We start from the raw sequence: 25378 nt of genomic DNA, 5'->3' as shown, positions 1-25378 counted from the left end.
AATCAAATATGTTTGAGATCCCTGATGCTCCTATACATCAAAATAAGTTTGATTAAAAGTCCTAATAATATGATTTGACAGGTGGCATATTCAAATGACTCCATGACGTGAACAAGTTCGGAAGTCGTAAATCGGTATGTCTCGAGATACAATTGTTTATGATGTGCAATGATGCATCCCGAGACGTACATATCTGCGGTACCCGAACTTGTCACGTCATAGTCATTTTAACATGCCACCTGGCAAGTCATATAATCACGACTCTTTGATTAATAATTTCTCGCCATTGAATTTGCATACGTTCCATTGATAATCATGGGTGCTTTTAGGGGTGCACTTAAAACCTTAGAAAATAATAGTAGTGATTTTATTGTAAAATCACATCATATAATAATATCACTTATGACGTTTATTCATACCATAAAGGTGTTGTAAAGTTCTAATGTCATTGCCCTTTGTTTAGAGAGCTGCTATTGCACACCAACTTCTACTTATTACACCTCAATTAAAAATTAAAAATAAAATTAAAAGATTGACAATAAGTAAAAGTTTGGGTACCAATAGAAGAGCTCTCTGTTTTTTTTCCTAGATTTCTTTTTTATGGGTTTAAGATTTTATACTAGCCTAAATTATAATTATAAACTGACTGTTGAAATTGTTTTAACAGCGAGTCAATTCAATTGAGCGTCAAGCGAGTCAAGAGAAGCGTCACGCGATTAGCGGCTGCTCTTCCATCTCAGTACAGTAATCGAGTCTCTTCCATCTCAGTACCAGTCGAGTCAATTCAATTGAGCGTCACGCGATGAGATGAAAGGGATTCGATTGTCAGTCGAGTCGAGCCGCCATCCAAAAGAATAGAATGAAGGTAGAAAGCAGACGTAGCCACCGGAGACCGACCCACGTAAGGCGCTATAATGTTTTGTAATGCATAGATAATAATTTGGGACAAACCTGGTGTGTGTGATGTGCGGGCATTGCACGTGCCTCAGGACTAATGGAAAAAAACCCATGGGCAAAAGTCTGTTATTTATATGGCTATCCAGTTCCTAAAAAAATAATAATAATTTGGGACAAACCTTTATAATGTTTGAATGGTATCTTTAATTGGGTGTGATAAATACTTTAAGAAATTGGGGGGGTAATAAGTCAAATTTGGCATGCCAATAGCAGCTCTTCATGTTTATCTTAAAAGAATTGCAAAATTATTGTTTTTTGGGTAATTGGAAAGCTTGAATTGAGTGGTTAGTGGAGATTGTGAACTGGGTGAAGAGGTTTTGAGAGTCAAGGAAATTGTTCTTATTCTTGTTTTTATTTTATTATTTTAAATTATGAGGGGGAAAGTGCCAAAGTTGATGCTAAAAATATGTCAGAATGATTCTATTTAGACTTCAACATCAAGTCTGGAATCTAAAACAGTTCTAACAATCGTAATTTTCAAAAATCATAAAATAATGATGTTTCAACAACTTTTGAAACATATTTCAGAAAATATAATAAAAATAACTTTCATCTCAAAAAGACCAAAAAGAAAAGAAAAGAAAAGGCTGTGAAGTGTGTCCCTCATGAAAATATGATTGATGGTTAAGAACTAAACATGGTAACACCACATTTTAAACAGTAATTCATTTCCCATCCATTTCTACTGCATCTCAAAATGAAGCCCTAAGAATGGAGTCCTCCTGTGTTCAAGGATTTACTCAAAATTAGGTACCAATAAGGAAAAAAAATCCTAAAATCTGATATGTTAATTGAAAGAAAAAGATTACAATGTTGATGTAACATAGTTCAGTGTCGAGGAAATTCAGTCAATTTTATTAATAACTATCATTTTCATTCAACCAGTGACGCATCTCCTCTCCCTTAAGTTAGTACCACAGTCAGACAAAACCCATAATTTATTTATTAGTATCATAAATAAATAAATGATCATACCTTGAGTTTGAGGAATGTCTTTATTATTCCCATCATCTCACCTCCAGGAAATCGTCCAAGGCACCCCCGTGCTGCTGCTAGCTCGTTGAATTCACTGACTGAATCGCCGCTAATAGCTCTTCTCTCTTCCTTTCCCTCTTGAGACCCCATTTCTTCGCGTAAGTCTTCACCATCTTCAACAGTTGGAAGAGGAAAAGGATCGAGAGAGGTTCCCATAACGATAGCTTCGCCTCCAACCGCACCAACAAAGTCTTCTAACCGGCATATTGTAAATGGAACTGGTTCAAAGCTGTGATCTCCATACTCAACTGGAGTAGAGTGGTCTCCAGTGACACAAAGTGAGTATTTGTAGCTTCCTGTCAATTCTGCTTGCCATAGTAGCTTGGCCAGCTGACCTATTGCTCGGTCAACGGCTTCCAATCCTTTGACCTTGAAAATGCTCGCCTTATCATGACCTGCGTCATCTATTGCCTGTGATAGACACCACAGAGAGAATTAACATCGAGGAAGGAAGGGAATATAATTTCAGCAAATTGATCTTTTCTATTTTAAGGAAAAGAGATTTTACAAGCCTCAAAGATTTGTGAAGGTTACCACCTTGATGTGGAGGAACCCAAAGTCATAACCATCGGCTCGTCCAGGTTTGTGTTCATCCTCTCCTGGCACAAAAACATTGGGGCATGGCTGCAGAGGGGCCGAGAGTGCGTTAGCTATGGCAGTTGCTTTGGAAGTTAGGATCGTTCGATAGTCTCCCGTTGCTCCAGGAGCTTCTAGGATATCAATTCCCAGTGACATGCCCAGCCCTGCTATGATTTTGGTGGGAGCTACCATGCATGGCCACAAGTCATGCTTCTTTTCAAATGGAGGAACCTGTTGTATTACATGGCAAATAAAAACAAAGAAATTTTTGGTGATGAAGCGTTAATTCCAAAACTAAGCAAAACCAAATATATTAGATGGTCCCATGTCACACATGAGCAAACACGCAACAGATCAAGTTGTGTGAAAGATAATTATATCAAATGCAGATTCACTAAATGCTGCACCACCAAATTTCATTCAAAAAGAAAGATGATATATTAAACTATAAGCTCGAGAATACTGACCTCAATTCGAATACCACAACCTCGTAAAAGGACAATATTTGCAATGTTCTTCCCTTCTGCCGCACGTTTTGCATTCAATGGGTGAGAAATCAGAATTCGCGATATCTCCTTGGATACTTCATTCACAACTGCAGCTGTGTGCTTTGCTTCGTCAGTGTCATCCAGAGCTTCAGCTTTCAAAAGCACACGGTTATCTTTCAAAGGGTCAGTTCCTGATATATTTCCACTCAACTTTGGCCCTTTAACAACCACTCCACATCTGTGTTCCGTTGCATATCTGTAGGAAAAGATGCTTGTTAAACTTCTCACTATCCTTTATTCATAAAATTTGATTGAAACCTTGGTTGAACATATATAAAATGACTCATTTATCTTCAAAGATAGACTTGATAACTGAAACTGCAGTATAGAAGCAGTTGAGTTGAGCCAGCCACCATGAATCTTGATCTTTTTAAAATAATCCAAAATTCGTGTTGACATTTTATAACAATCACTGGAATACGAAAAATTCCATAAAACTTAAATGAATAAATTATTGACAATTTATCAAATAAGCTATGCAAGGTGGTGGTATGCCATCCTATGACAGTGGTATTTGAACACTAAACCATTTGAAGTACACATAGATGCGTCCCAGTGCAACAGGAATTCCTGACTTTTGTTTCCCAAACCTATATTCTGAAAAATACTATCTCCTTGACTCGAACTCGATGGTTAGTCCAGAAAAGAAATTCAAATTCAAATCCAAAGGAGGAAGAAAAAAGAACTATAATTTCCTATTTTCTTCTTTAGAATTACTTTCAGTCATCCTCATTACAAGAATCTGCACCTGACTCTGACTTCATATTTGGGAAAAGATGGCAGCTTCATTCCATCCAGTGCAGCAGAGAGGATGGGCCCCTCTTCCTCAAAGTGCCTGTCAGCCCTTCTGCTGGTTACAATTCCAGTTTCCACATCCAATGTTGCAAAGTTCGACTGAAGATAAAACAATGTTGGCATAATGTGAAACAAGTAACAATTACAAAGGCTGACAATCACATCACAGAATATGAAGGCTGACTATAAGAACCAAATTAGCAATGTTCTGCTTCCCCACTAGCTAAATCTCAAAGCAAGAGAAAACTCAAGAAATGCATAACCCATGGGAGACTGAAACTTATATTAAGAAAACTTCTTATTTGATATAGGTAACCAAAGTAAATTAGCAGAGTTTTTTGAGACTTCCGTCGAATCTAAATAATTTATGTCCTGGCAAAGTGAAGTTCACCTTTAATATTTTAGAGTTTTACCAATACCAGAACTTTTAAATGAATAAACATTTCAAATCCAACTAATTTTGGGGAGTTCTTGGTTTAAAAACAATCACACTATTGAAGGTCTTCAAGTTAAAAATAATTATAGGAGTTGAAATGAAGATCAATGCCCATATAGTTGTGCATTTTAAAAGCTGTTCTTTGATAAAACCATTTTTTCTATAATTTCGTGTCCATGTCATACATTTAAACTACAGTGATACAAAAGTCTAAGCGCGTCATATAAATGGATCTATAACACTTTTACACATGATTTATTTGTTATTTTTTGGAAATTTAGGGTAAAAATCCAACAATTTAGATAAAACCCCAAATTTCTTTCTAAAAACCAGAAATACAAACATAAGGTTGTAGTGCAATTTTTCTATGAAAAAACAATGATTCAGTTGAATGTTATTTACTTAACAATCTTCAGCAATTAATTGTCAATAACAAATAATCAAGATTGAGATGTCTGAAAATACTTTGCATATCCTACTAAATTAGTTAATAACTCTGATTATGAAAGGAAACATTAATTGGAAAATACATTTATTGCTAAAAAGTTTGTGGGAGTGCAGCATTTGATATGTTTGTACATGCCTAGATTTGTGCATCTTTCAGGAAGGCTTGACATCATATCAGTTCTAAGAGATCCAATTTAGATAACCTTCCCCTTTAGGAAGAACTTAACCTTCATGAATAGGTTTTTCCTAATAGAAACAAAAAAGGTACTTGAGTGTAATTATTCTCCACATTTTCAATTAATTATGCTTAAAGTTAGAGAACTTAGTTTAAAAAAAATGCAACTATATTTATTCTTCTGCTATATTATTTGATTCTCAGACATTGAATCTTACATAATTTATATATTACAAGGAAAAAAAAATAGAAAAACTTGAGAAACAAAAAGAAAAACAGACCTTGAATGCAATATCTCCAGGGGACATTGCCAATCCAGCACCCATGGACTCGAATGCACCTCGACCTCGGTAATATACTCTTGGGTCATAACCCAACAAAGAGAGGTGGGCTGTGTCGCTCCCACAACCCAGGCCTGCTTCCACAGGATCCATCAGCCCATTAACTCCAGCCATGGCAATGGCATCCAAATTGGGTATTTTTGCTACTTGCAGAGGAGTGCGATATCCAAACCTTGGCAATGACACATCACCCAACCCATCAATCAGCACAAATGCCACTCTCTGCTTGGGCTGCTCATGAATACCCATGCTTATTTCTATTTTTCTCTTCCTTGAAAGGTGATGTTAATGTACAAAAATTGTATGGATTACTGTGAAGTTTTCGATCTGCAATCATCCAAAGCCTGTAAGAAACAAAAATTCTTCTTTAGAAAAAAAACTTTGATAACTAATAATAATGATCATGATGACGATGATAACTCTCTTACATAATAGGAAAACAGTTTTTTCATTTAATTGCACAAGAAGATAGTGCAGAAATATCTACAAAATCACATTAACCATAAAAATAAAAATGAAAATGAACCACAAGAACAAAACATTTAGAGCAACAACAAATCTCGTTTTCATTGGGAATTCACCAAAATTCTCACATGGGTTTCTCTCAGTTGAAAACAAACCGGCGATGGAAAGCCTTAGAGTCTAAAAAAGAGAGAAAAAAACAACAGATTTCAACATCTTCTCATTCACACAAACAATGAAAATTATCCAAGAATACAAAACATTAAGAGTGTCACCTATTTTCACTTTCTTTATGAATTCACCAACACTTTCAGATGGGGTTCTCTCAGTGGAAATGAAACCAACTATGGAAGGAATTAAAGCCTAAAATAGAGGAACTAATAAAGACTTTAACATCCCCCCTCAATCTGTTCATGGTAACCTATGAAACTTCAAATCTCTCACATGAATATTTTTTTTTTTATTATTGATAAATCTCTCATATGATTTCGAAGGCAAAGAAATCTGATTTTCCACTTGTAGCAACTAGAAGAAACTAAAGTGGGAAAAAATGATTTTTAAGGACTTCAAACAATAATGGAACAATACCTCTAAATGTTGTACGACTTTATTTATGGGTAAGCTGGTGAACCCACGACCCCAAAGTTGTCTTGCAATTTGTCAAACCAACTTAGCTATGGGACTAATCCTTTGTATGATTCTTCTTATTGTTTTCGCCTCAAAAAAGCAATGTGAATTTATATATAAAAAAAAACTAGTGAAAATCTGAAAATTTTGTTTACAAATTCTCCCCTTAAGTGTCCCCATGCAGTCACTTTGCGCCAAGTGATCAACTACACCTCTCAACCAAGGTTTAGATTCTTTTATTTGTTCCTTCTTTGTCTCAATCCTCCACCCTCCACTGTCTCAACGATCTCAGTTCCAACGCCAATGCTTATTTAAGATGTAAATGGCATTAAAGACAAGTTTCTTTTTATGGAAGCCACTTACACTAAGCCTGCATCAATTTGATATCCCTTAAAATAGAAAACCAAGTTTGAAAACCTTACCATAGACATCCAATAACATAATTACAATGTGAATAACCAAATTGCAGATAGCTTCATTTTTCTTACCATCTGAACGCTAAAGTTACCAGAGCCATCCAATAAAACAATAACCAAAGGTATATTTTCTCCCTTAAAGAAGAACTCAGTTTTATCCAAAGAAAATTCACCATAAATATTCAAACTAAGGGTTCCATTGCATTACTTAAAAGTTAAAAACAAATAAATAAAATTACCCACATAGCATATCCTATTCTTACAAGTAATAACTACATTACAATGAAAGTATCTAGATGAAATAGAACTTGGCATCTATCCTACCCAAGAAACCTAAAACGAAATTCTCTCCATCCTACCAAATGTGACATAGCATCCTAAAACAAATTCAAGCTTAAATATCTATTGAAATTAGGGGTGAGGTTTCTGGTCCGAGAGCATTAAAGAAAACCAAAAATCAAATTGAACTATTATTCAAATCTCATACATTAATCAATCTAAGGATATGTTCAAACCCAAATTCCCAAAAGATAAAAATTCTCATACTGAATGAGTCCGTGAGCAGAGGGGATAAAAAACTAGGCCCTGCTCAGTTCATCGTAAAAGATTGTAAAATGTAAAACTTTGCACTTACAGCATTTCGTAATTACAGTCTTTTACTACCATTTACAGCTCATATGCTTGGTATCACCTCTAGAAAACAATGCAAAATTTTACAATTGCTTGGTTCAAAAGGAAAATGCAAACACCCATAAGCTATTTTTTACAATCTATACACTTCCCTAAATATATTTTTTGCCAAATTAACTAAACATTTTTTAAATGTGCAAAATAGAATCATCAATTTTGAGTTTATGAAAATGGAAATAAGATTGCATTGGAAGTCCATCACATAATTCTAAACAATTCTCTCTTTTCCTCTCACACTGTCCTACTTCAAATTATCATATCTCTGTCATTCAAATTATTTGACTTCTTATCTTGTAAGTCCATCACAGAATCCTAAACAATTCTACCAAACCAAAGAATGAACATCAATCAAGAAAACTCAAATTTAGATATATTTAAAAAAGAAAAAAGATACAACCCAGTTCATAGAAGTTAAAACAATCTCATTTTGAATTTCTGCTTCTCTGATTGATGTGTTGGGAAAAAATATATGATTGTCCTCGAACAGATCAAATTGAAATATATATATATATATATACAAAGATCAATTGTGCACAAACCATGCATCTTGAGTCTACAATCAGATAATAATAATAAATAAATAAATAAAAACATTAAAGCAAAAGATTGCATTTTTATTACCAATCAACCCTAAGAAATAGTGTTGATGGAAAGGGGAAAAAAAAAAAAAAAAGTAACCAAAAATCAATTTTGGACTCATTTTGAGCGATCTCAGTAATTCAATCTCTTTAACCACCACTTAGATTTTTCAAAAGCCCATCTCACAAAATCTCATCAGGAAGCACTTGAGGATAAAAATGGGTAAACTTTACGCAGTCAAGTTGCAGAGAAAATGGGGAAAACAGGTAGCTAAACTGAGGATAAACAACCATTAAAGATCTGTAGTACTTATAGATCAAGTAATAATCAAGTTACGATTTAGTTAGAAAATAAAAAATCTTAAACCGAGGTGATACCTGATGATGACGATGGGTGTTCGTTTTGCGCGCACACAGAAGAAAAAGCAAACCTTTCTTTCATTTGATACGAAAACAGATGGACGAGGCCAGTTGCAAAGAAAAATTAGGAAACTTTCACATAATCCTCCAGGTTTTGGCGAATATGTGAGATATACCCCTTTATTTTAAAATTGATGACATGTTAACCCTTAATTGTTGTTGAGTCTGGACTGATACACCCCATGGTTTCAAAACTCATCTGAGACCGAGACGTATCTCCTTAGTCCTCTTGGTATCAGGCATGGACGAGGCGGATGGACAAGATTTTTCGGTTTAGTGGAATCTCGCAAGATGAACGATACGTTTCGATTAAGATATAAAAATTTTCATCTGAGATATCCGAGACGAACGAATGTTACCAATTTTCATAATTGAAATCCTATCATTTTCAACCCCAAACCAAGTTTTACTTCTCTTCTCAATCAAGTGAATAAGAAAAATCAAAGAACAAAGGATTTGGATCCAAATGGGGTGAAAAACTTTATCTTTTTCATTTGATTTTTCAAAATTTTTAAATGATTAAAAATCATTATCTCAATCTCGAAACGAGACAACTCGAACGAGACGCAGAACCGAGTTTTAAAATCATGATGCACCCTGATACATGATTAAAAAATAAAAATCTACGAAATTTGAATTCCAAACCAGTTTTCCATTCGCAAGAGTATCTCAAATATTAACCAATTCAAGAGGGGTGATTTGTAAATTATTGGAGTAATTTCTACAAGTGGGTTGCTGAGGAGTTTTCAGATGATTTGAGGTTCCTTCGGTAATTTTTACTGTGATATGGGCTTTGCAACGAGAATAAAAGAAAAAGAAAGATACATTAGTGTTCTTTCGGGATATGGGAATATAAATCATTCTCGATGGCATACGCACATCTGCCATGTGGTGCCACGCTTCTCTGCTGACACGTCAGTACCAATTCAGTGAAGCTTCCTAGTTCTTTTTCTTTTTAAAAGTTTTTTTTTTTTTTGTCTCAAGTCTCAACTCAACCTGTAAAATGTGGAAATAAATATATTTAGATTTATCCTCCAGATGAATGTCAATGGGTTACATATCATGAGTAAATGGAGAAACCCCTACCATTCAATTTCCATTTTGTATATCGTGCGCTCGTGTTCAATTCACCACCACCAATTTGTTTCAAAGATTAGATTATTTCAAATCATGCAATACCCAAGGATCGAAAGTAGCTGTTTAAATAATTCGCATTAGCAGTAAATTTTATTTGTACAAACAACTTACTGTATGCATGCATGTATTAAGACTTCAAAATAAGAAGAAAAATTCTTCATCACTAGTTCTACAGGAGGGCCATTGATTGAACTATGAAGTACAACTCGGTATGGGTATTAGTTACTTTGACTTATCAATACTGTCTCCACAGCACATAAAGCTATTGCATGCTCGAATGCAAAAACCAAAATTTCCACCAATGTTCAGAGCTCAACCCAAACTTTCACTTGGAAGACAACTTGAATCACTGAATTGAACTGGTGTAACTCTAGACTTGAATAACTGGGCCAGCATATTCTCCATGGCGCATATAGAGATCATCAGGTGTGTCTATCTCCTTGAGCCATGCATAATCTTCTTCCTTCTTCCCGCTGTCACCAATCTCAACTCCATTTCCTGTCGCTGCAAGTGAAGTAGATAATGATCCCAACTAGAAAAATTCATATACTCTTACTGCATTATAACATGGAATTTGAGAAAAGTTGAATTGCTTCATCTTTTGAGCAAAAGAGATACTTACAGAAACTGGAATAGAGGTAGTCATGGTAGTAAGTACACTTTCGCCCAACAGCTTCCCGGTAGGGAGGAGCAAGGATGTCAAGCACTGCGCATGGAGTGATTGCGGTGAAGCAATGTAGATTACCCCCACTCTTGGGGTACAACGCAGAGGTCCCACATGGCGCTGTTAGAACTGTGTCCACGACTAACTTCGCTAACCTGACTGCCAATAAAAGCACAAGTTTACTCAAGACTACCTATATCTATCAAGTTTGGGAGGAAACCATGAGCTTTCTATGTGGCTGTGATAGATAACAGGCTCTCTAGATTCCAGGAGAGGATCCTGTATGAGGCATTTATCATCTCTATCCACAAATATTTGGTTCCATTGATCTATGAGAAACAAAAATGCACTTTCATTTTTTATATTTTAAGAGAAACTTCTAGAAGTTGTCACATAATGGTTTACAATGAGTTTAGAAACAACCTGAAAAACCACCAGCTTTCTTTATGCAGGGAGGTTCAACCCAATCATAGGCCTTCACATGCATGGAGCCATAAAGTACTTTGCTGAAGACAGACATTCCGGGATGATCGTGTAGCGGAATTACTGACGAAGTTGGCAAGCAGAATATACACATCTACAAAACATTAGCTACCTTGATTAGCAAGTGCAAACTTTCTCATGGCTTGCCATACCAGAGAGAATAATAAATGCTCTTAAATTCAGTAAATACGTACTGATTTTGTGGCTCATCTCATAAATCATGAGCACCATGGAAACTCCAAATACTTTCCAATTTATAATGCAAGAATGAATTCACTTCTAACTTCTTAAAATCATTTTCCAAACCAACCATTCCGCATGTTACAGTGATTGGCATTGTTAGAAATATATGATCCATATCAACCAGATTCATCTAGTCCTGTTGATTCAAGGGACTCGGGAGCAAGAAGCAAAATTAGATATATTATTACTTTTCCAACATTCATAAAAATTGGAAAAATTGCATCTGATTATTCTTTATGTATATATGGCTGGACACTTAAATATGATACTTGACCATATTTTATGGTTTTGAGAGAGAAACATCAAACCAATACATATTACGATAAATACAAGCTTATTTGAATTCCAGCTGCATGTTCATTACCCATAGGCATTACTCTTGTATTATACTTTGGTACGCACGCTATACGTCCTTATTCACACATGCACAAACACAAACGTGCAAAAATACATAAATATCATAATTAAGGGGACAAGACAATTTTCAACGCTCCTAATATAGTCAGGTCTTCTTAAGATTCAAAACGAATTACTTATAAATTGTCTACTTTGACAATTAAGCAAGACATTGTTGTAACTTGCCGTAAAACTATCACATTCATATATGTCCATGAATGTTATTGGTTGAGCCCATCTAGCCGCCCTGTTGAACTGGTTGAGTCCAAAAAAACCATGTCCCCTGTCATCCTCCACATTATCCTCTTTGAGACCAACATCAGCAGGACCTATGGTATCTGTGGAAAAAGAATTACCATACCACATATTAGACAAACATCTGAATCATAGTAAGCAGCAAAAGCATGGTTATAGAACTCAAGTACTATGAAGAGCATATCAAATACATATCCTGGTTGCCACCCTTAGACCTTATACCCTGTTAAATCGAGGTTTCTTGCTACATCACACCCATGCAGGCCATATACCCTGCCAAGTGTATTACTTATCCTCTATGAATGACAGCCGTGGAACTTTGAAATTACTCGTTACTTCCATATGAAAAAGGGTGAGGTGGTACCCATTAGGCTACGTCAACTCAGCCCCGCCACATGTGAAACCCTTGCCTTTGTGTCACCAAATTTGATTATCCATCACCATAAACATATCATACACATACATGCAAGTTGATTTACCAAAAGAAATTTGTTCAATGCATTCAATTAGAACCTCAAAACTTGTTCAATGAAATCTCACCATCGAGCTTGTCCGGTCTGACTATAGCCTGTTACCACATTATCTATCATGATCTTGAACTTTGAACCCAATAGGTATTGATGCAATGTTCTTAGAATTTTCTCTCGAAACAAAGATCAAATTATTCAATCCAAGCTCTTTTAATCCTTATTTAAGACCTATTAACCCTAAATTTAGATTAACCCTCACTTAGTTCTCAATCCTCCGGCTAATTCATCATACCAGAGAACTATAACAGTAAAATTGGTGATCAAGAAAGGCTAAGCCAAAAAAAAAAAAAACAAAGAAACAACATGCTACAAAATCTGATACGGTCCCACCTAAAAATGAAGTCATTAAATAAATGTTGGGTAGCTTAAATGGATACACACTTCCATAAGTGTACTGTTACCACTTTGCTCCAATCAAGCAGACCTTACAAGACAGCAATACGACCTAATCTATTTTAACTAAATATTAATAACGTAAGTGTTAGTAAAGATGTAGATATTCAACCGGATGATTGGAAATACAACAAAAAAAAAAAAAAAATTATGAATGAGCACTTTAGGGTGAATATACGAATAGACCTAATAGGATATAAATCAAAGGAAATTCAATTAAGATGGTTAGGTAATGAGCAACAACAACCAATGATAGCACCCAAAACTAAGAAGAAAAGTGGAAAAAATGGATTCATCTTCAACCCAAAATAATAGAGATAAGGCATCGTTGACAATCCTCCTTTTTACGAGCTTGAAACCAACAATGTAGTGTGAAGGAACCACTACAAAGGCAGAGTTGTTACAAAGACTATATAGTCACAAACCCTAATAGATAGCGACAATTATGATACATGATGAATGATTAAGATAGTGAACAAGTCCCACCTCAGAAAATGTTGTCAAGTAGAGGTACTACCATGTTTTGTTCTCAAAACCCTAAGAGGTGACAAGGTACAAGAGTGTTTTTCTCAAGCCCTGGTATACAACAAGAATTTTTTTTTAAGACCTAGTGATGGAAAAACAGCGTTATTCAAGATACCAGCCCAGTTGATGACAAGTAAACCTTTAAGCACCACACTTATAATGATGAAAAGCGGCATTACATTCAAGATGCCAGCACCATTAAAACTTGTGACCCCCTTTTTTCACACCCAATTAATTCTTTAATAAACCACATCAAGTCATCAAATAACGCTAAGTAGGTATCTTAGTGTCCATAAATAAACGTAAGTTTATTTCCTATAAAAAGTTTAGTGACTTCGGTTGTTTTTTTTTTTTTACTTTCTAAACTTCATAATGTAAAATCAAACTGTTCTGTGACCTATTAACCAGAGATAGAAGAAAATAATGAAACATAAAATACTCCAAGTTACTAAATCGTCTCCAAGAATATTTGAAACAATGACTGAAAACTAACAAATAAATAAAATACAATAAATGTGAAATTAAAGCTAAAACAACACACATTCCCCTTCAAGAACAAGGCCAGTGGGCACACATATCTAAGGAAAAAATTGAAAAATAAATCCATTAAGGTCTAAAACCTCACCAAATGACTTACAGGATTCAGTTCTTCAAATTTCAAGGCTAACCCATTGTTTAATTTCACATAATTCACAAACCCCATAAGCACAATTGAATTATACTCACATAAAACAACAAACGAAAGTAGGGGAAAAAAATTGGAATTTTAGATTAAAAATATAAGGAGAAGATTAAGGTTATATACCGAGAAGAGAGTGGAGCTTATGAATTGCTTGAGAAGAAGCAAGAGGAGTTCCTGAAGGCGTAAACGTCTTCTTGCAGATGTCGTAAAGAGCCTGAATTGGAGAGCTCTTCGTCATGCTAACGTGCGCTGTTGCTATTGTTACTCAGCTACTGTTCACTTCAGGCTAAGACACTAAAATGTTATTTCTTCTCACGTAATAGGGCCCTTTTGTACTGCGAAAAAAGACCACAAATCTGAATTGAATTTGGGGCTTTTTTATTATTTATAATCTTTTTAAGGATTGAAGTTTCTAGATTCACCCACAAAGAGATGATTCGTTCGACATCCTCTTGTTTTAGATTAGTCAAGCCTTTTCATAAGTCGGTGTTGCATCCCAAAACCCAAAGGGGCTATAAAAACAAAAACTTTCTTTTTTATTTAACATGAATCTATTATAAACTTGATATCAGATGCGAATCGCGATTGATTTGAGCTGTTAATGGACCGAGTCAAAATTCACAGTGGACACTAGGTAGGCGTTTGGATAGGACTCCTTGGCAACTTCTGACTCTTGCGGGGAGTTAGAAGTCGTTTGGATGCGTTTGGATGAACAACTCCTTCGAAGAGTTACTCCGCGCAAGAGCAAGAAATTACTCTTTGTGAAGAAGTCGAGAAAACCTATTTCTCAAAACTCATCTTGCGGGGAGTCAAAATCTAACGGTTCATTTTACCAAAATACCATTAACTTTATTAATTTTCTATGAAAATATTCCTAATTCATTTGCCCTTAAATCAAATGAAAGAAACATTTATTAATATTAAAAAAAAAAATTAAATTTTGAGTATAATGGATTTAAACACATTATATTAATATTTAATATTTAAAATATTATATTATATTATATTATATTATATTAATATTTATAGTTAAACACATTATATTAATTTTTAATATTTAAAATATTATATTATATTATATTAATATTTATTATATTATATTATATTAATATTTATAGTTAAAATATCAAAAACAATATAGTTTGAAGGCATATTATGACACTAAAAGACAGTCTGTTAATTTTTTTTTTTAAATTTTGAGTATAATGGATTTAAATACATTATATTAATATTTATTACATTATATTATATTAATATTTATAGTTAAAATGTCAAAAACAGTATAGTTTGAAGGCATATTATGACACTAAAAGACAGTCTGTCAAATTTTTTTTTTAATATTATGTCAAAAACAGTCTGTCAATTTTTTTTAAAAATTTTGAATATAATGGATTTAAACATATTATATTAATATTTAATATTTAAAATATTATATTATATTATATTAATATTTATTATATTATATTAATATTTATAGTTAAAATATCAAAAACAGTATAGTTTGAAGGCATATTATGACACTAAAAGATAAAAAACAGTAACTGGTATAATATAAGGATATTCTGATCTTTTTCTAGAAGTCATGAGAAGTCAGTATGGTTCCCAAACAGACTTCCAGCACAAAAGTACTTCTGCCAGTACTTCACAGAGTTGATTGCCAAACGCCCTTTCTGCACAGAATTATTTTTCCAGCTCCTCCATAGAGTATTTCAGCTCCTATTCTTTGGAAGAGTAGTTCTGCTCCTGGTATCCAAACAGGCCCTAGGTGTCCAACGACGCTAGAAACTAGAATTTCCATTGTTAGACTGTGAGCCACGCGTCTGATTTTAATGCAAGCTCCTCGCATCTGCCACGTGATACCAAGTCAGCGGAGATCAAAACTTGATGGGAGGTTTGAATTTGCTATTGCATTAGCTTAACTAGTTTGATGTCGTTCCACTTATGACAGGAGACTTGTCAGTATTACGCGCCGTGTATGTGCTCTCTCCCTCTCGCTCTCTTCTCGAACAGGTATAAATATTTTTACAAATCATATTCGTTCCGTGAACATAAAGCGGTCCAAAAATCATTAAAAATAAAAGAAAATTTTGTGTGATTTCTGCCACAACACTCAAACTACAAACCCCAATTTAACAATTGCCTCAAAATTCCAAATGAAGACGATCATGTCGCGCTTGCTACTCTCACAATCCTCACTCTCCAAACTTTAGTAAGCCCTTCTATCCTTTTTTTTTTTTTTTTTAAATCTAGTTTTTTAGTTTCCACCATGTTATTTGATTACCCATTTCGAATTTCAATGTCATTTCTTATTTTTTTGTTATATTTACGATCATGTTGTTATCTAAGTATTTGGTAAATTTTTTTATCCATGATTATTTTGTCTATAAATGTTTTTGTATCATGGGGTCCTTTTACATTGATAAACAAGTTGGGCAGATGCATGAAATTTGGAGGTAATTGACATAAAGAGCAACGATGAAAAATAATTTACCCTTTTTTTTTGTTTTTCATATTACAGTGCTTGTATGGCATGGTTTTAAAATGTCGTCGGATGCATCTCGGTATCGTCCACCAACAAGATGGATAGACAAGTCAAAAATTTACCCTTTTTTTTTTTTTTTTTCATATTACAGTGCTTGTATGGCATGGTTTTAAAATGTCGTCCGATGCGTCTCGGTATTGTCCACCAACAAGATGGATAGACAAGTCAAATGTATGGGACGAGATTTAAAACCATGGTTCATTTGTCTCATTTTGAACAAGAAAACTCAAACATATCGGAAAAGTCGTCCAAGACGATTCGGTCTTGTTCATGTATGAGACAAGACGTCAAAACGAGTGTTAAAACCATGTTGTATGGTGTTATTTATGGTAGACTTATTTTTTAGTTCACAGTGCTTATCAAATAAATAGATAAATCATCTCTTGGTTGAAAAGAAGGGAGTCTTTATGTAGATAAAGAACCACAGTGGCACAGTCCATCAATTAAGAGAAAAAAATGGACTCGGAATAACAAACAAAAATAGTGAACTGGTAGTGGGGTTGAACCTAACACTAGGAAATGGAGCCACGTAGTGACTTCAAGGGTGGAGTCAGGATTTTACCCATGTGGGAGCAATTAAGAAGAATTTTTTTTGTGGGAGAAATAGTGGCGGATTTCTTTATCCGCCATTGTTATCTGTTGCAATAGCTCAGTTACCCTTAGTAGATTTGAAAATTCTTGTGGGGGCAAGTGCCCCCACTGTAAATCTGCCATAGTGAGTTTCCAATATGGAGATACAAAAGACCAAAGTAGTATCTGATAATCAGCCTAAATCTCAGGACAAGACGGTGAAGCAATACCATGTGATAGAAAATAAGGATCAATAATTGGACTTCCTTGGGATGAATCAATGAATCACCTCAACAAGAACCTCTTGTAAACCTTTCCATACTTGTTGTTCTACTACATGGTGTTTGTGATGCATTGAGTGATCGTACACAATCATATCATGGTTGGAGGGGATTTCTCGTATTATTGGATGGATATAGTTGCAAAATTAACATCTTATTGGACTTCAGAACCTTTTTGTTGGATGGTTAATGTGCTTCACATTCAACATATCAAAAGATATGATGTTTTTAATTGATTTTCTGGTAGTCGTGATTTTGATCTCAATAAGCATAGCCAACCATTATTTTTTCCTTCTAAAGCAATTTGGTGTCCCATCATTCCATCTAAAGTCTCCTTTTTTGCGTGGAGTGCTTCCTTGGCTAAAAATTCCCCACTTTGGACATGCTTAGAGGTAGGGGAGTTAATTTGGTAAACATTTGCTACCTTTGCAAATCTTCTGGGGAATCGGTGGACCATTTGCTCCAGCATTATGACTTTGCTCGTTCTATGTGGTCTTTTGTCTTCTCCTCGTGTCATGTGTCTTGGTGTGTCACTAGGTCAGTTCTTCTTGTTTTCCAAAGCTAGAGGCACTCAGATATGTCTTGCAAAGAGGTGTCTTTGGAATATTGCTTCTTTCACGGTATGCTGGGGTCTTTGGAAGGGAAGGAACAGGAGAATCTTTGATGGGAAGGAGCAGTCTCTTCAGGAAGTCATCTTTAGTGTTCTAGGTTTTATTTTAAATTGGTGTAAGCAATTTATGAATTTTAGAGGCTTTTCTTTTGAGTATTTTTTGCTTAGGTGGGATCTAGTAAGCGGTAAGAGAGGTTAGCTTTTGTTTGTTATGATTTTATAAGAATACTTTCTTCTTCTTTTTTAATTTACTTGTTTCTTTGTTGCCACCGAAACAGTACAACGGCTGTATTCAGAAATGGGAGATTACTGACGACAGATTCTAATAAGGTAGAAGAGCCCTTCAAAGTTGAGGAAGCGGAGACGGTAGATGTGCCACCACCTCCAACAGAGAAGGTACTTAGCAGTCCAGACTATGAGCTGGTTTTATATTTGGGATGTACTCCTTCAGAAATATGATTTATTGACTCTCTTACTTTCCTTTGATTCAGCTACTTGTGTTGGGTGGAAATGGATTTGTTGGTTCACATGTTTGCAAAGAAGCTTTAGATCGTGGTTTGTCCGTCTCTAGCCTTAGCAGGTATGGTATTCCTTCCTTAGGTGGTGTAAGCAATACAAGACCCATATAAGAGAAACAAAACGCCTCCCATTTTATTTTGTTTCGAACTGTTAGCTAACTTTTTTTTTCTGTCAGGTCTGGAAGGTCATCTATACAAGATTCTTGGGCTAACAGAGTGATTTGGCAGCAAGGTTTACTGTTTCTCTTTTTCTTTTCTTTTTGTCTTGCTACTTATATTTCTAACCGCCTTACCTTTAGAGAAGATTTTAAGAGCATTCCATTTTTTCCTTCTTCACAGGAAACCTTCTTTCACCGGATTCCCTGAAGGATGCACTGAATGGGGTGACTTCTGTGGTATGTAGTCCCGTAATTAGATCCTCACTGTTGCCTATTGCTGTGGTAAATGCTAATTGTGCAAGAGGCAATATGAAATCCAGCAAAAAGACTAACCGATGGGACTACTTTTAGTTAGGAATCATAGATATTGTTGTTTCATAGACCTTTTTCTTTTTTTCCTAGATCTTTCTTTTGCTTTACTATGTACCTTCGATGTATAAATATTGGAATACTCGTATTATGAACATGATATTCAATTCCATGTTGTACTGAATGTTTTGGCTGAATCTATTAGAAAGGGAAGGGTGAGGAGGGAGGGAAGAATAAGACATTGTGAGGCAGGATACGTTAACCATTTATCAGTTAAAATACTTTGCATGTCTTTAGGAATAAATTTAGCTTATTTGGTTTTGCTCTTCGATAGAGAGAAGATGGTGTGATCCGTACTTCAGCTAGAAGGCAAAAAAATGTGATAATATGTTTCTAATGAATTCCAATGATAATTGTTGGTACTATTACTTATCCAAAGTATAAAAATTTGGCCTATTTCTTCTGGTCCTATTCTGAAGCTTGTACTGGTCAGAGAAACTCTCACAATGATCACTTTCAGGTTGTGCCATTTTCGGGTAGAGTGGCAATCAAAATCTTTAGTCTTATAGACAGGAAGGCAGCAAGGTTCTTTCATCTATGAATGTTAGCTTCCTACTGAAAAAAGAAGAAAAAGGGAGCTATATTTTTGTTAGTTGTTACTTGTATCCGCACGGACACTATTCATTCTTTTAGAATTTTACATATGTTGTTTTTGTAAGGCAAGATACTTCTGTTTCAGTTTATTTTGTTTTCCTATACTCTAGAAAGCATTATGACTTTTAAGTCCTTGCAATTTTTTTTGTAGATATCTTGTGTTGGAGGTTTTGGTTCAAACTCACATATGTATAAAATCAATGGGACTGCAAACATCAATGCAATTAGAGCTGCTGCAGAACAAGGTATGACTAAATTAAAGATGAATGTAAAGAGTAGATTTACTTGAAATGGCTTGCTGACCAAAAAAAATTCATGAGTGTTATCATTTTGAGTGCTAAATTTTGGTCAGCTTGGGAAAAGAGGACATGATTGATTGACAAAAGGTGAGATGGATGGCCCATAGCAAGCGGTTTAAGGGAAGTATAACTGTATCTGCCAATGATATTCTTAAGCAAATGAGAGGCCCTCCATTTATAAGGATAAACAAATACAGAGAAAGTGGTTTACTTGATGTAAGGAACAAGAGGAATATAAGGAAACTGTAGGGGAACCATTAAGGTGGACGGAGTAGGAGTTGGTTGTGTCATACTCTCCCTATCCCTCTTTTCTGCATAGAATGCATTCTCATCTTTCATTTTAGCAGTTTAATTGAATTATTTGCTATATCAACTGATGTGGCTGGGTCAACCCAGTTGATCTGCTGGTCTGATCTTTGTTGTTTGGCCTGCTCCCTTTGCTGAGTTTAGCCCTTTAAGGTGAAATATGGTTTATGATGATCAATTTGGTTATGTGGCATTTTTATTTATTCTCCCCCTTTCGATGACTTATTTTTTCCAGGACAAATTATCTCAAGTTTGGCTACTAATTTTAATTCTGTATGCAGGTGTAAAAAGATTTGTATATGTCTCTGCTGCTGACTTTGGTTTAGTGAATTATATACTTCAAGGATATTATGAGGGGAAGGTACTTTCTTGGGGCAGCCTCTTGATAGCCATTCATTGTGTATAAAAGAACTATGGATTTTAAGGAGAGATTGAAAAGGCTTTAGTTTAAGCCACAGGGATAACTTCCCCTTAAGTTTGTTTTCTTCATAGTTCTGGAACTTACTTCATAAAAGGGGAAATGTTCATAGTAGAAAATACTACCTATTTCTGAAGTCATTTTAGTACTTATTACTGATTATATATATTCATAGTGGAATATATAAGGAAAAAAACATTTTGTAACTTCAACATGGTATTAAATGATGAGATTAGAAAGGGAATCATTGCAAAAACTAAAATTATGGCTAGAGGTGGTGGGATTCTCATAAAATCAGTCCCTTTTGAAACTTTTAACCTATAAGATGTCAAGTTCAAGTTCATAGTTAAATGAGTGATCTACAGAGCTAGAAATGTTGGGATAGGGTTGTTTTTCTTTTTTTTTGAGGATGATCTCCTCAACATGAAGTCATTTTGTATCAAAGACCATTTTGTGATTCATCACCATGTGGGTCCTATGAGATTGTCTTCTTAGAAATCAACATTCCAGGATCCTGACTATCTCTGGATGTCTGGAATGTTGACATCTAAAATTACACATGTTCATTTGGCCCACTTGAAGAAGCTTCTATCTAATGTGGGGTTCAAGTTAATAGTTAAATGAGCAATCCATAGTTGTTCAACTTGTAATCTACATTTTACAAGGCTATAAATGATAGAATGGGATAATTTTGGTGAGGATGACCTCCACAATTTGAAAGTCATTCAATAAAAATCAATCTGTGACTGGTCTCCATGTGGGACCCATAATTATCCCATTCCATCATTATATAAATTATTTAACTGTAAACCTTGCTGCCAAATCACTGATGAAGTCTTTTACTAGAATGAAAATTTCCACGTAATGAAGTCTTATTAGAATGAAGTTTTCATGCACCGTCGTATTCAAAGCACATGAGACAGTGCTGGAGCTACAGTTAACAAATTTTCTTAGGAGGTGGCCGTAAATTTGCCACCTCAACATCCTTCCACATGGAAATTTCATTCTAATGAGACTTCATCACGTGGATTGAGAATAACATTACCTCCTTAAATGGAAAGATACATACTACCAAAAATTGCTATCATAGTACAACCACAGGGACTACCCCATGCTTCCCCCCCCCAACCCGAAAAAAAAAAGGACCTCATAAAAAAAAAGTGTGCTAAAATAATTTACCCGAGCATGGAATCAATCAGTCTCAGATTGTGAATTAGTGCAATCAAGCTTTATTCATGATAACCCATTTCAGTTCATGAAGACTTCCTTATTTCTTGGATGCTTGATGATTATTTCTTTCCTTTTATTCATATATAGGTTTTTTATACTCTATGAATTGTATGATGCAGAAAGCTGCTGAAACGGAGCTATTGACAAAATTCCCATATGGAGGTTAGTCATCTACACAATTACATAAACATTTTACTGAACACACGGCAGAATACCCACCTTTAAAAGCTAACTACTAGGCAAGGAGGCTAGGAAACCCACTTGAAGCTGTGAACTCATTAAGTTGATGACTTTTCCCATCTTGAGGCAAGAAAACAATTTTTTTTTTCCCCAGAAGCTGCAAGGAAGAAATTTGTTTTCAAAAGAACCTATAAATAACTGATACGCTCAACTCCTGCAATTCTTCTTGGGACGTGCAGTTGTGCAAATGATTTTCAATTAAATGATGACTTTGATTTGCTTTTTCGGGGGATTTTACTTTGATTTTTTTTGTTGGAAATAAATTCAACATATCTCTAGTGACTAGAACATTCAAGAATCATGTGTGGAGAAACCTATTGTAACTGTCTTTCTCCTTAATCTTGCAACTAGTTACTGTGTGCACTTTGGTTCAATTAAACAGCCTTGTCATGTTTGCTTGGAAGTTTCATTTTTCAATTTCCTTTTCACCCAGGCAGATACAAAATATGTTTAAAACTGAACTTGGTTTTTACAATTATGATTTCTTGAACATCTTTGTGGGGAATGGGAATGAGTATTTCCACACTTGGTCAAAGAAACTGAACCATAAGACATGGGGTGAAGCTATTAATGGGCCACTCTATTATGTTATTCCCTTTGCCCCTGCAGTACCCAATGTTGGCATGTGTATAAAAATATTTTTAAATAAATTGTAAAATGCATGACAAATAATATGCTATTACTGTTATTTAAATGAAAATATTAAAATAATCACTATGTAGGTCTGTCAATGGCCCTGCCAGGCTTGTCATGGACCAGGTTTGGGTAGTGTTTGGTAGGCCCGTTTAGTAATGGAGTTGGACCGGTTAGGGCTGAGCTCAGGCTTGGGAGCTAGGCTCTTCGGGTGGCCTTGCCCGGCTCAATAACATATTATAAATTTATTTATAATATACCCATAAATAGGTCTGAATACTTGCAGTCAGGCCATTGACACCCCTAGTAATATGGTCATTTTCTTCTTCCCTGAGATTTGGGGAATGTGCAAATTTCAACTCCAAGATTAGTACCCAATACTCATTCCCGCCACCTGTACCCATACCTGGGCAACTTCTTCATGGTACAGTTACATTCTACTCTTGCTATTGTAAATAATATAAAGCTGCTTTGTCCCATAAGTTACTTTAGATCTATTTTATTGGACATTGTCATAATAACAAAACAAGTTGGTGCATATTTACATATTCAACAAAATGCTTCACATTTTATTATTTTTTTTCAGGTGTTATTCTTAGGCCAGGTTTTATACACGGCACCCGCCGAGTTGGGAGTATAAAGTTACCTCTAGGTATTATTGGGGCCCCATTGGAGATGGTAAGATTATTTTAGTTCCTCGGTAATATCTGCATATTAGTTTTTCTTTTTGTTCTATTTTTTGCATTTCGACCATTAAGACGCTATTCAAATGCTGCAGAATTTGTGATTAATCTATCATGAATCTGCTAAAGGCTGATTGGCCCGAACATGCAAGTGAGGCATCCACTATCCATTTCAACTTTTCTTAGAGGTGCACTGTTGGAACCCACTGTTTTGTGGTTATTAACCATCATAATTTCTAAAAGTGAACCTCAATGATAACCTGAAATGGGCAGAGGATGACCCATTCGCATATCAGGGTCAAATCACCTCAGACTTGTTTCTCTTTATTTATTAACTCTTATGTTTGATTGAAACAGGTTCTCCAACATGCTAAACCACTCAATCGAGTACCACTGGTGGGCCCACTACTTACACCTCCGGTTAATGTAACTGCAGTCGCAAAGGTTGCTGTCAGAGCTGCGACTGATCCCGTATTTCCTCCTGGAATCGTGGACGTTTATGGTATACTGCGCCATAGTCAGCATAAGTGAACATAGGCTCATTGGACCTTTTCTTTTGTTCTTCAATATAGGAAAAGTTGAGATTAAAGTTATCTTTCTTCTGAGCAGATTATAGCACCAACACATTGTAACTCGGCATGAGTTAAATTGTGAGTTTCAGTGATTCCCTTAGGAACTGGTTGACATTTCATTCTGTTTGTTCTCTGTTTTCAAAGCAATAAGATGCATGAGTTTGCATTGTTTCTCTATCAGTGCTTCTGTTATGTGTGTTTGTTGATTTATTTCAGAAGTCAAATTAGTAGAATAGTATTGACTCATTTAGGCAAGTTATGATTAGTCTTTTGTTATTTACAATGTCATTGTTCCCAACCACTCTTTATGGGATGGATAGATAAATGTTTGGATTATGTGATTATTTTATAATGGGTTACTTGAATGGTTTTACGTTGAATCATATTTTCAATGTGTTGAAAGCATGGATATTGTTGGATGAGAGGAAGCAGTAATATCACCACGTGATGTATAGACTTTTTACTTTCTGCACTATTAACTCTTAGGTTTTTTTTGGTGCATTGGTTGGATTCGTGTGATTTGGCATCAGAGCCAGTTCTACACCTTAAGTTCAATACTTAACAAGGAACAACTTGGGAAAGGACTACTTGGGGGTCCAAAAAGAAGGGTGATAAAGTGAAAGCCAGCACAAAGTGGGCATTGGGGGGGGGGGGGGGGGGGCTATAGAAGACACAGCTAAGGAAATAACTTCTGGAAAGTTTGGAAACAGTGTACGAGTGAAAACTATCAGAGTGGAAGGTTGCAAACATTGGCTGTGAAGCATAGTGGTCTGTTCCAATCCCAAAGAGATGGGATTAACATTATGTAAACTATCACCTAGGTATTTCAGATGTACCAGTTGCGTTAGTATCAAGAGACATCTCCCCTTATCTCACTAGGTAATGTCACAACTGGTGGTCAAGATTTTCAACTCTTGACATCTCCATACGACCAAGTTCCTTCCTAATACCTGAAGGATCTTATTGCACAGTCATGGATTACCTATTCCCAATTATGTTAGGGATCCAATTCGATTTGTTGATTAACTATCTGATTGGATTAATGTATGATTCATGGATTAAAATATATGATTTTATTAAGGACCCAATCCATCATCTATTTGACCGACTGAATTCACATACGATACTAAGACGATTGCTATTTCACCCCATTATTTTCTTCACAAACGTCAGTGGTAAGAAGAAAATAAAATAAACAGAACATGGGCTTGGGTTGGCCTCGGTACTTGGGTTTTGGCTCGGACTGAGAATCAGAGATTACAAGTTGGCTCAGACCGAGCATCTCAGGCCTGAGTTGCAGCCATAAGCATCACCCACCTCTCCTTGTTCGGTACAAATCAAAATAAATTTCCGAATTCTCAGATCTCTTTCAGCAAGGTTCATCTTCTAAACAAGACAAAACCACCTGCCCAAACCCTCAATGCCATGGCCGAACAAGACCACACATCTCTCGCTTTTTTGTGTATGATCCGATTAAGATAATGAATTTGAACAGGGAAAGGAAAGGAACAGAGGAGATTTGCTCAACCACAACGTAAGAA

The 25378-nt window shown here is 35.3% G+C and overlaps 3 protein-coding genes across 6 annotated transcripts; 1 reads left to right on the top strand and 2 right to left on the bottom strand.

Annotated features, from left to right (window-relative positions):
• Positions 1–1545: 1545 nt before the first annotated feature.
• On the bottom strand, positions 1546–8832 carry LOC147399281 (uncharacterized). 3 transcript variants are annotated; one of them, XM_086448780.1, is made up of 7 exons: positions 8465–8832; positions 5254–5640; positions 3868–4013; positions 3039–3315; positions 2530–2802; positions 1933–2403; positions 1546–1679 (listed from the first exon to the last, which is right to left on the bottom strand). In XM_086448780.1, exons 2-7 carry the CDS (start codon positions 5560–5562, stop codon positions 1650–1652), a joined length of 1506 nt encoding a protein of 501 aa, XP_086304906.1. In that variant the 5' UTR covers positions 5563–5640; positions 8465–8832; the 3' UTR covers positions 1546–1649. The 3 variants fall into 3 exon arrangements, with proteins under 3 accessions (XP_086304906.1, XP_086304905.1, XP_086304907.1); XM_086448779.1 differs by having other exon boundaries at positions 5254–5657; positions 8465–8830; XM_086448781.1 differs by lacking the exon at positions 1546–1679 and having other exon boundaries at positions 1715–2403; positions 5254–5657; positions 8465–8826.
• Positions 8833–9690: 858 nt separating this feature from the next.
• On the bottom strand, positions 9691–14215 carry LOC147399280 (plant cysteine oxidase 3-like). The gene is made up of 5 exons (XM_086448778.1): positions 13938–14215; positions 11616–11767; positions 10731–10884; positions 10266–10466; positions 9691–10147 (listed from the first exon to the last, which is right to left on the bottom strand). Exons 1-5 carry the CDS (start codon positions 14050–14052, stop codon positions 10014–10016), a joined length of 756 nt encoding a protein of 251 aa, XP_086304904.1. The 5' UTR covers positions 14053–14215; the 3' UTR covers positions 9691–10013.
• A 95-nt stretch (positions 14216–14310) lies between these two features.
• LOC147399279 (uncharacterized protein At1g32220, chloroplastic-like) lies at positions 14311–24017 on the top strand. Of its 2 annotated transcripts, XM_086448777.1 has the most exons (11): positions 14311–14448; positions 15580–15824; positions 18096–18213; positions 18309–18397; positions 18512–18567; positions 18675–18730; positions 19608–19701; positions 20343–20422; positions 21829–21871; positions 23169–23260; positions 23623–24017. In XM_086448777.1, the coding sequence occupies exons 2-11, from the start codon at positions 15790–15792 to the stop codon at positions 23794–23796; spliced, it is 837 nt and encodes a 278-aa protein (XP_086304903.1). In that variant the 5' UTR covers positions 14311–14448; positions 15580–15789; the 3' UTR covers positions 23797–24017. The 2 variants fall into 2 exon arrangements, with proteins under 2 accessions (XP_086304903.1, XP_086304902.1); XM_086448776.1 differs by lacking the exons at positions 14311–14448; positions 15580–15824 and adding an exon at positions 15846–16023.
• Positions 24018–25378: the final 1361 nt, after the last annotated feature.

This window comes from Akebia trifoliata, chromosome 7 (genome assembly GCF_017979445.1).
Source record: "Akebia trifoliata isolate Shusen 1 chromosome 7, ASM1797944v1, whole genome shotgun sequence".
NCBI lineage: Eukaryota > Viridiplantae > Streptophyta > Magnoliopsida > Ranunculales > Lardizabalaceae > Akebia > Akebia trifoliata.
Note: the sequence above shows the minus strand (reverse complement) of the source record. Positions and strands in the feature narration are given on the sequence as shown.